This window comes from Schistocerca cancellata, chromosome 1, assembly GCF_023864275.1.
Source record: "Schistocerca cancellata isolate TAMUIC-IGC-003103 chromosome 1, iqSchCanc2.1, whole genome shotgun sequence".
Lineage (NCBI taxonomy): Eukaryota > Metazoa > Arthropoda > Insecta > Orthoptera > Acrididae > Schistocerca > Schistocerca cancellata.
Window position 1 is genome coordinate 1,171,086,103 of NC_064626.1, and position 12,244 is coordinate 1,171,098,346.

Sequence of the window (12,244 nt, forward strand, 5' to 3'; positions counted from 1 at the left end):
CATCAGCAGGTTGTATTTGCCACAGATGTGAGCCAGATGTACTGTCGCAACAAAGTTCAGCGAGTTGTTGGTCTGTCTCTTGCGCAGCAGCTAAATCTTTGTAGTCAACACCCTGGGAGATGGATTCCAGATGTACATCTTGTAACGGAAAATACATTCTTGACACAATTGCTCTGTCAAAATAAATAGATTATTTCGTCTTTTATTTTTAAGGTATGATTGAAATTTTCAAATGTTTAAACTTTATAACAGATAGATAAACTACAATTAAATTCACATGCAGAAAGATTCCGAGTAGAAAAGAATGCTAGGAGAAAACAAAAATGCAACTGAACAAGTTAAAGCATTGATTAAAATAATGTGAGAAAGGAATACAAATAAAAGAAACTGAATGTAAGCCAGTTAATTAAATAAAAATAGTGATCAAAATCATTTTAATAAAGATTTAATAATAAAGAACTTTCACTTTCTCTGACAACATTTATTTACAAATTTTTAACAGTTGCAGATTTTTACAAGAAATATAGTACTATATTTTTAAATGAACAGAAATTTTTCTTGTTTTTTGTGGTTTCATAATGTCTTTTGTTAAGTAAGAAGATTTTTTTGATTGTCCTTCAAATGATTTTTGCTTAGGATGTTTATCAATTTTGTTAAACCAGCTGAATTACTTTGGTTTGTTGCAATCTGAAACTTTATGTGTTTAGATTTCACATATTTTGTCAGTTTTGTTTCTATGATAGTAGCATTTGTTATGTGCTGCAAGACCAGACAAAATGCACAGGTGCATTGGATTTAGGATGTGAAAACAAGTAAAGTTAGAGGCATGATAATGGCATAGAAAGACAAAAACATACATCCAAATAATACTATATAATTGATACTGATTTGTGTAGTAAGGGTTAATAGACTTCAGTTATCACACAGATTGTCACACGTATTTGTTTTCCTTCAGAAATAACTATTCCACTTATGAATCAGTTGTTTATGTCTTATGCCTTATCTCTGTTGGAGACTTTTTTTTTATTTGATAAGGCACATTCATCGGAAATATTAAATGAGTCTCTGAATACATGTATACAATAGAAATCGTCTACAGATGAATAAATAAGTAATATATGAGCACATAATAACTCCATTGCTTCCCTCGTCCTTGCAAAAGCCGATATATAGTTTCCATACATGCAGGCGAAAAGAGCTGCAACACAAGATTGTTTCTTAAATAAATAAATAAATAAATAAATAAATAAATAAATATATATATATATATATATATTCCTAGGAAATGATAGTGTGGAAGAATAAAGAGGCAGGAAGGATTATTTTTTCTTTCAATGATATGTAAATCGCAAGGCTCAGCACGTGATCAGAAAGATTTTTTATAATTCTAGCTGGGTCTCGCCCCTTGAACACTAGTGAAATTGTCAATTATTTTTTGCGCTTTTAGAGTAATCTCCTTCCTTCAATAGCTTGATCAAGAACTATGGCAAGTAATAATGTTAAAATAATAATACTTTATTCAGCATAAAATAAATCATTGCATATGTATAAAACAATTTATATTTATCAACAGGAAATCGCCCCAAGGCACTGATAAAATGTTTTCCTACATCTGAAGCATTGGCACCAAAGACATTTATTTTACGTTAATTTCGGTTTACTGGCGCCGTTCGATAGTCGTTGCGGTTTGTCTATACCTTTACGAATGACTTTGACACAATTAACATCTGTGCTAGTGTTTACTGTTTACTGTTTATAAACACATAGCTAATAACACTATGGGTTATAGAAGACGAAGAGCGTGACAGTTTTTGACTGATGTTATTTGCTAGGGAGATTTATGCGAAAATCTGTGGGAATTGTTAAGCATATATGAGAATTAGCTGTTTCGAAACTTTCTTTTAGCAGCAGGTATGAGGCAAATGATATTTGCCAGTGTTTTCGAGGAACTTTTGCATGTACCTCGTGTTTACCTGCCGACGAGGAGAAGTGTTGGTATTACGAAAGTAAGTTTGTTACTCTTAACAAATCGGTTTGGGTATTACGGATCATATTTCACAATAGGAATGACACCAGTCCTATTCTACTTGACAAATTAGCAAATAAGTATTACTACTGTACATCTTGCTAAGCTTCCCTAGTTTTCTTTTTGAGTTGAAAGATTACATTTATTTTACTTTGTAACCAACAACACTTCCACATTTTAATGAACTGTCATCTGTACGATTTTATTTCTTTACTTGACTTTGGGTCACTTCAGAATGTTTATTTCTTTACATTTTTTGCCAGGAGTCGTCACAGTGGTGCCTATTCCTAACTTTAGAAGTAATAGTATGACTGTAATTACACTTAGAAAATATGTTTATACTGTAGCTATTGTATATCTGTTTTATGCATTTAATACATTGCAGCTGATATGCTGCTGGTTCATGTTAGTCAGTGTCTTAAAATTCGTTGAATGAATATAAACATTTTTGTATCAGAACAGATTTCAGTTCTGTTTGAAAATAATTTCTTATATATGTTCTTGGAGAAGTTGGTAGTTTATTAAATCAAATTGAACCATTGATGTGTGGTCTTCTATCTCTTATTTTTAATGTTGTTCTTTTTTGCAAATAGTTGTGCATGCAAATTCAAACCAGAGACACTATCTCCAAACATGTCCTTCATTTTGTTCCCTAAAACCAAACTAGAGAGAGATACAAAAATTGGACTTGGGTCAGTAGTAAGAATCAAACCTGAACCAAAGGCTCAACAGTCTTTGCACTGCCACTTCCTCTGTGAAAAGAAGTGGCACTGATTTTACCTGATGGGTCACACGATTTTGCACATGCAGTGACCTGATTGGTGAACTTCAATGCTAAGTAACTTGGAAATAGTGCAACACATCAAATTTTTATTCTTAGCAATTCTTTCTCTGCTCAACCTATTGTGGAACCCTCTTACAAGGTTTTCAGACTGTTTCTGACCATCCTTGACATAAAAGGTGTAATTAGTGCTCTCTTTATGATACGGGTATAATTATAGAACAGTTAATGATACACCAAATGGTATTTTTTCTAAAATAATTCCTGGGTCTACAAATGTGAGTTTATTTTGAGTTTTAAAAAGAGAATTTATCCAGTTTTATCCGGCAAAAAACTTAACCGATTGATAAATACCACAATATTTTGCACTACATTTGAGACAGAAATTTATGCAATTCAGTCATGTCCTCTAATTCTATCCTGAGTTTCTCCATCAGAAATTATGTACTTCAGGTGTCTAATAAACTTTCATGAATTAAAATATCGTATCATGTCTTCCATTTAAATAATTGAAACCAAAGTGCAGTATTAAACCACGGGAGACGGCCGCTGTGGTCGAGCCATTCTACATGCTTCAGTCCAGAACTGCACAGCTGCTATGGTTGCAGGTTTGAATCCTGCCGCGGGCAAGGATGTGTGTGATGTTTAAGTAGTTCTAAGTCTAGGGGACTGATGACCACAGATGTTAAGTCCCGTAGTGCTTAGAGCCATTTGAAACCACAGGAAGAATAACAGAAAGTTAAGAAACTATTCATTATATTGTTACATTGGATTTTCCATTGTTTGAAAAAAAAAATAAATAAAGGTTACGTTACTCTCAATCCAAAGGTTCGTCTAAACATTGCATTGAGGTGCCCTTACTTTCTTCCAACATGTGAATTTAGTCAGCTAGCTATAGGAGAGCTTACAGCTTAATGCGGACTCCAAACCATGATGTTACATGGCATTTTTCGCTTTTTGAGAAATGAAAAGTGACAGATAAAAAACAAGGCTTTACTGAAGACTGAACTCCATACCTTTCGATTTGTAGTCTGATACTTAGCTACCAAATGTGCTTAGTGTATTCATCTCTTGGTCTCCCTCTACAGTACCCTCCAATACTAAATTGGTCATCCCGTGATGCCTCAGAACATGTCCTACCAACTGATCCTTTCTTCTAGTCAAGTTGTGCCACAAACTCCTCTTCTCCCCAATCCTATTCAATACCTCCTCATTAGTTATGTGATCTACCCATCTAATCTTCAGCATTCTTCTGTAGCACCACATTTCGAAAGCTTCTATTCTCTTCTTGTCCAAACTATTTATCGTCCATGTTTCATTTCCATACATGGCTACACTGCATACAAATACTTCAAAAACGACTTCCTGACACTTAAATCTATACTCGATGTTAACAAATTTCTCTTCTTCAGAAACGCTTTCCTTGCCATTGCAAGTCTACATTTTATATCCTCTCTACTTCGACTATCATCAGTTATTTTGCTCCCCAAATAGCAAAACTCCTTTACTACTTTATGTGTCTCATTTCCTAATTTAATTCCCTCAGCATCACCCGACTTAATTCGACTACATTCCATTATCCTCGTTTTGCTTTTGTTGATGTTCATCTTATATCCTCCTTTCAGGACACTATCCATTCCATTTGACTGCTCTTCCAAGTCCCTTGCTGTCTCTGACAGAATAACAATGTCATCGGCGAAGCTCAAAGTTTTTATTTCTTCTCCATGGATTCTAATACCTACTCCGAATTTTTCTTTTGTTTCCTTTACTGCTTGCTCAATATACAGATTGAATAACATCGGGGAGAGGCTACAACCCTGTCTCACTCCCTTCCCAACCACTGCTTCCCTTTCATGTCCCTCGATTTTTTTAACTGCCATCTGGTTTCTGTACAAATTGTAAATAGCCTTTCGCTCCCTGTATTTTACGCCTGCCACCTTTAGAATTTGAAAGAGAGTATTCCAGTCAACATTGTCAAAAGCTTTCTGTAAGACTGCAAATGCTAGAAACGTAGGTTTGCCTTTCCTTAATCTAGCTTCTAAGATAAGTCATAGGGTCAGTATTTCCTCACGTGTTCCAGTATTTCTACGGAATCCAAACTGATCTTCCCAAGGTCAGCTTCTACTAGTTTTTCCATTTGTCTGTCAAGAATTCACATTAGTATTTTGCAGCCGTGACTTATTAAAGTGATAGTTTGGTAATTTTCGCATCTGTCAACACCTGCTTTCTTTGTGATTGGGATTATTATATTCTTCTTGAAGTCTGAGGGTATTTCGCCTGTCTCATACATCTTGCTCACTAGATGGTAGAGTTTTGTCAGGATTGGCTCTCCTAAGGCTGTCAGTAGTTCTAATGGAATGTTGTCTACTCCCGGGCCTTGTTTCGACTCAGGTCTTTCAGTGCTCTGTCAGACTCTTCACGCAGTATCATATCTCCCATTTCATCTTCATCTACATCCTCTTCCATTTCCATAATATTATCCTCAAGTACATCGTCCGTGTATAGACCCTCTATATACTCCTTCCGCCTTTTTGCTTTCCCTTCTTTGCTTAGAACTGCGTTTTCATCTGAGATCTTGATATTCATACAAGTGGTTCTCTTTTCTCCAAAGGTCTCTTTAGTTTTCCTGTAGGCAGTATCTATCTTACCCCCAGTGAGGTAAGCCTCTACATCCTTACATTTGTCCTCTAGCCTTTCCTACTTAGCCATTTTGCACTTCCTGTCAATCTCATTTTTGAGACATTTGTATTCCTTTTTGCCTGCTTCATTTACTGCATTTTTATATTTTCTCCTTCCATCAGTTAAATTCAATATTTCTTCTGTTACCCAAGGATTTCTACTAGCCCTCGGCTTTTTACCTGCTTGATCCTCTGCTACCTTCACTACTTCATCCCTCAAAGCTACCCATTCTTCTTCTACTGCATTTCTTTCCCCCATTCCTGTCAATGGTTCCCTGATGCTCTCCCTGAAACTCTGTACAACCTCTGGTTTAGTCAGTATATTCAGGTCCCATCTCCTTAAATTGCCACCTTTTTGCAGTTTCTTCAGTTTTAATCTACAGTTCATAACCAATAGATTGTGGCCAGAGTCCACATCCGCCCCTGGAAATGTCTTTCAATTTAAAACCTGGTTCCTAAATCTCTGTCTTACCATTATATAATCTATCTGATACCTTCTAGTATCTCCAGGCTTCTTCCATGTACACAGCCTTCTTTCATGATTCTTGAACCAAGTGTTAGCTATGATTATGTTAGGCTTTGTGCAAAATTCTACCAGGCAGCTTCCTCTTTCATTTCTTACCCCAGTCCATAGTCAACTACACGTTTCCTTCTTCCCTTTTCCTACTGCCGAATTCCAGTCACCCATGACTATTAAATTTTCGTCTTCTTTCACTATCTGCCTAATTTATTTTATTTCATCATACATTTCTTCCATTTCTTCATCACCAGCAGAGCTAGTTGGCATATAAACTTGTATTACTGTAGTTGGCGTGGGCTTCATGTCTATCTTGGTCACAATAATGTGTTCACTATGCTGTTTGTAGTAGCTTACCCGCACTCCTATTTTTTTTATTCATTATTAAACCTACTCCTGCATTACCCCTATTTGATTTTGTATATATTCGCCTGTTCCTCCTGCCCCTGAACTTCACTAATTCCCACTATATATAACTTTAACCTATCCATTTCCCTTTTTAAATTTTCTAACCTACCTGCCCAATTAAGGGATCTGACATTCCATGCTCTGATCCATAGAATGCCAGTTTTCTTTCTCCTGATAACGACGTTCTCTTGAGTAGTCCCCACCCGGAGAATGGGGGACTATTTTACCTCCGGAATATTTTACCCAAGAGGACGCCATCATCATTTAACCATACAGTAAAGCTGCATGCCCTCGGCAAGAATTACAGCCATAGTTTCCCCTTGCTTTCAGCTGTTCGCAGTACCAGCACGGCAAGGCCGTTTTGGTTAGTGTTACAAGGCCAGATCAGTCAATCATCCAGACTTTTGCCCCTGCAACTACTGAAAAGGCTGCTGCCGCTCTTGAGGAACCACATGTTTGTCTGGCCTTTCGACAGATACCCCTCCGTTGTGGTTGCACCTAGGGTACGGCTATCTGTATCGCTGAAGCATGCAAGCCTCCCCACCAATGGCAAGGTCCATGGTTCATGGAATATTACATGAATATTAAAGTAAATAGAAGCAATACTTAATATAAAGCTGCCTTCAGCCAAAAGGTTGGTTTGAGTATTGCATTCCTTCTATGCATGGTCCTATTTGCCCTTTCCTTCCTCAGACGTTTGTAGATTCACCCAGACAGTTACTGGAAAACTTAAATTTACACAGACTCTGATCCACAATGTGACTTGCTATTTTTTGCATTGACAAATCAATGGCAGAACCGAAAAAAATATAACTTACAGAAGACACTAAAGCTTTGGATTTGTAGTCACATTTAAGGTGCTTACTGAGACTGAGAGAGTCACTATGAGAGAGAGATGCAGTCTGTAGTATAAAGTGAAATAATTGTGATCAATGGAATGATTTTATAATATATGAATGGCAATGGATATTCAAGTGATGTATGAATGAAATGATTAAACTTAGTTCATGAAATATTATTAAGAATTAAATGTATCAGATCATCAATCTCATTTAATATCAGTAGCTACAATAGTATTTACTATGCCTGTCTGTGGGATTAATAACAACTTGTAAGCAACATGTCATTTTTATATCATGAATTATTTTCAGACAGATTTGTTTGTCTGTCTTCCCCTCCGATCTGCAAACAAAGTCAGGTGCAAGCAGCTGAAATGGGATGCCTCTAGGAAAGAAAGGCCAGGTCTAGGAGCGACAAAATCCACCACTGTCGTGGTTTGAGGCAGTTCTCACATAACTCTATCCTGTGCAAGTCCCTCCATCTCCTAATAACTACTGGGACTACTTGCTTACCATATTCATCTCTTGGTTTCCCTCTCAATCCTCCCACCTAATCCCCACCCCCCTCCCCCCACACACACACATGCTTCCCTCCAATAGCTGGCTGGTGTGGCTGAGCAGTTCTAGGCGCTTCAGTCTGGAACCGCGTGACTGCTACGGTTGCAGGTTCGAATCCTGCCTTGGGCATGGATGTGTGTGATGTCTTTAGGTTAGTTAGGTTTAAGTACTTCTAAGTTCTGGGGAACTGATGACCTCAGATAATAAGTCCCATAGTGCTCAGAGCCATTTGATCAATTTCCCCCTCCAATACTGAATTTACGGTTATGGTTCCTTGATCTCTCAAATGTGTTTATCAAATGACCGGACGATGTAACACTGTGCCAAGATGTGCTGGCCGTTCACCAAGGCATGTTTAGTCACAGGGTGATCCTCATTACCAACAAACACTGTCTGCCTGTGTCCGTTCATGCGAATGGACAGTTTGTTGCTGGTCATTCCCACATAGAAGGCTTCACAGTGTAGGCATGCCAGTTGGTAAATCACATGGGTGCTTTCACATGTGGCTCTGCCTTTGATCGTGTACATCTTCCAGGTTACAGGACTGGAGTAGGTGGTGGTGGGAGGGTGCATGCGACAGGTTTTACACCGGGGGCTGTTACAAGGGTAGGAGCCAGAGGGTAGGGAAGGTGGTTTGGGGATTCCATAGGGATGAACCAAGAGGTTATGAAGGTTAGGTGGATGGCGGAAAGACACTCAAACCCGTCCGGGTTATCTGGATACTTCCCACTGACACCAACCTATCAGAACTCCGGAGATGGGAACTTGCTCTTCAATATATTCTCTCTTCCCGTTACCCACCAGGCCACACCTCCGCTAATTTCAAGTTGCCGCCCTTCGTACATCACTTGTCATTCAACATCATCTTTGCCTCTGTACTTCTGCCTCGACTGACATCTCTGCCCAACCTCTTTGCCTTTACATATGTCTGCCTGTGTCTGTATATGTGCGGATGGATATGTGTGTGTGTCTGCGAGTGTATGCCTGTCCTTTTTTCCCCCTAAGGTAAGTCTTTCCACTCCGTGGAATGACTCCTTACCCTCTCCCTTAAAACCCACATCCTTTCATCTTTCCCTCCCCTCTTTCCTGATGAATATATATAAATTGCAATGTATGAAACAAAGTTACACATTATAAAATATAGGGCAACTTGTACATTACATGACATATGTACACTTTCTTACTTCTGCCATAGCCAAATTAACTCAATGTAAAAATACATAGCATTTTATTTATAATATTTAAGCATTTTGTCAAAAGCCAATATTGTCAACGCTGCATAAAACGCTGGTGCAGCAATCTGCATCCAAGTTGATTCAGAACTACACATGTGACGAGACACTTTGATGCTTAGATAATATTTTATTGCATGAGAACCACTTTTCTTCCACAAACTTTGAGGACTCTTTGCTCAGAGAATAAGTATGGCCTGTTGCTGTGGTGGTATCAACTTCACGCTGAGTATGAGATAAAGAAACATCACAAACAACATTATCAGGCCAGTAGAAGGATGGGGATGCCCCATGAGGATGCATGAACCTTACTGTAACATCTCCTCCTTCACAATTCACCTTCTCAACAATTCCCAAATACCAATAAGAGTCATATGCACTTCAACATAGCCATATGCACTTCAACATAGCAACTTGGGTGCACAGTGCATTCTGGAATTAGTGGTGAACGTTCATCTGAGAAATCACGCATGTTACTAAAGTCCATATCACAGCTCAGCCTTTTTGCTCCAATCTTGGTTGGTGATATCATTGGTACAATGTGATGCATAGATCATGTTCCAGGAATTGTTTTTGCACTTGAGTTACCACTCCCCCATCATTAATGATTTTTTGTGAAAGCTTTTAACTCAGTTTCAGTAAAATCTTGGGAGTATCTGCATTGAAACTGATCTAACATACCTCTTGCAATGTCCTTTTTTTGCTGCTCCTGAGGGCATATGCTGCCTGTGTGGTGAAGGAAACAATGTGTGCAGCTGGGTAACAGTGCTGCTGCTGATAAAGATGTGGTTGCTTACAAGGTCATCCAAGCTGTGGAGCAGGTGTGCACCCCACAAGAGGTGGTGTGACATCCCATGTAACCAGTACTAGAGAGTTGACTGCTGCAATGTTTTTTCCCATCAGAAACGAACTCTGAGCAGCGTGGGCAGTTTTGTAGTCTCATAACTTCTGTCAGAGACAGATCTGATTTCTTCAATATTTGGTTCCTTACTTCAGAGTCAGCATTAGCTAAACTGTAACATCCCTGATAAGGGGGACCACATAGTCATGCCCACACGAACATTTAAAATTGCAAGTCGTACTTAACCCCTATAGGTTGGCAGTCCAGTCTGCGTGTGGTTGCCTACAGTCCCTTTTTTTATGCCAGAATTCTAATTTAGCAGCAATAACACGTTTCTTCATTAAAAAATGATCTAGCAATAAAGAAACAATCGAGGTAATCAAAGTTCCTTTGGATTTATCAATGAATCTAGTTTTTGTATTATAGCTGATGCTATTCCTAACAAGGAAGTTACCTTTGTCTTTCCACGCTGAATATCTGACAGGGCCAAAAAATGTAACTGCAGTTGTGATGTGACTCAGTTAAAAAAGTTGGCTGTAGGGAGAATTGTACCATTAGTAACTAATACTGCATATAATCAAAGAAATTTTAAACTTCACATCGTGTTTATCTCTTTTCAAGTATACGCTTAAAAGTGGAAAAATGCTCCTATCAGAGCACAAAAAAGGTGAATATGCTGCTCCACTGTATTAAAAAGACTCTGACGTTCCTCAGCACCTTTTTTCCTAAAAATATTGGCATGAACAAACGTTTGTTCTTTTTTTAACGTGCAACTCACCTCCGACTCCCGCAAGCTGTCTAAACTGTAACTCGCTTGCACCCACTAGTCCATCATTGTAAGTCTGTCATGCCCACCTACTCCCAATTGCTCATTCTCACTCACTTACTTGGCCCAACTCATTGTCATTATCCCTTTGTGGCTCTCCAACTGTCACTGTCTCCGGTCTCACAGCCACAGCTGCCTTCGTTCTGTCCTACTACTACTACTACTACTACTACTGCTTTCTCTCACTGTCGCTGTCTTCATCTTGTTCTCTCTTACTGCTACAGTCTCATTCATTCCTTCCCACTGCTGCTGTGTCTTATCACTGTCACTATATTTTTCTTATTGTCATTGTCATTATCACTCCCTAGTGTCCACTTGCAGTCTCCTTCTCCTTATTCTCTCCCACTAGCACTTTTTCCTCCTTCACCCATTTCCTAACACCTTTCTGTGACTGTCTATTATGTTCCACTGTCTCTCTGTCCCTCTCTCTTGCACTGCTATTGTCTCCTTTGATCTTTCTATACCACAACCACTGTCTACTATGTTCCTGTATTTATTACTTCTCTGGCTCTTTCCCACTGCCATTGTCTCCTCTCTCAGCATAAAAAAGTGTGAATGTGTTCGCATGTACATATCTATGTCTGCTTGTGTCTGTATATGTGTGGATGGATATGTGTGTGTGTGCGAGTGTATACCCGTCCTTTTTTCCCCCTAAGGTAAGTCTTTCCGCTCCCGGGACTGGAATGACTCCTTACCCTCTCCCTTAAAACCCACATCCTTTCGTCTTTCCCTCTCCTTCCCTCTTTCCTGCTGAGGCAACAGTTTGTTGCGAAAGCTTGAATTTTGAGTGTATGTTTGTGTTCGTTTGTGTGTCTGTCGACCTGCCAGCACTTTCATTTGGTAAGTCACATCATCTTTGTTTTTGGGTATATTTTTCCTTCGTGGAGTGTTTCCTTCTATTATAACTATATGAAAATATTTAGAGGTGCTAAGGAAGGTAAATAAGGCAGTTGGTACAACACTTTTCAGTCAGTTTTTTTAATAAAGAGGAGCATATACCTTTTTTGTGTTCCAATAGGGGCATTTTTCTGCTGGTTCCATCGTTTCCCTGCCGCAGCAGGACATGTCACTCATATGAAGAGAACGTGATGGGACAGTAAAATTTCCATAGTTTGCTGATGTGAAATTGAAATAATGCAAAACTAATTTTATGCCTCAATCGAATTTTACATGCAGAAACATTTTACTTATGCTTCAGTACTGCAGCAGACCCCTGCTGATACCAAAAACAATCCACCTCAAATTTCCTGTACTACGTCACTTAATGAACTATGTTTCTGCCTCACACCACATTTCATGTGCACAAGTAGAGTAACTTTGAACATCTGTATGTAGGAAACAGATAAGGATATATAGAAAATGTTTAAGGTTGTTTGAGACCAAGATCTTAGGAATATATCATAAAAATTACAGCCATTTGCTATATCCATCTTGGCATCCGCAAATGAGGTTTGATCCAATGGTGACAGTGAAAATACATTAAAAAAAACCTTCTTTTTTTTTAGTTTTATGAGGAACTGCCCATGAACTAACAGTGC

The 12,244-nt window shown here is 38.5% G+C and overlaps 1 protein-coding gene across 1 annotated transcript in view; it reads left to right on the plus strand.

Annotated features, from left to right (window-relative positions):
- The first annotated feature begins 1,723 nt into the window (after positions 1-1,723).
- Positions 1,724-12,244, plus strand: part of LOC126094026 (probable ATP-dependent RNA helicase DDX28) — a 95,936-nt gene continuing 85,415 nt past the window's right edge. The window contains exon 1 of the mRNA XM_049908764.1: positions 1,724-2,006. Coding sequence (XP_049764721.1) covers positions 1,914-2,006 — 93 coding nt within the window. The 5' untranslated portion in view covers positions 1,724-1,913. The remainder of the gene's footprint in view (positions 2,007-12,244) is intronic.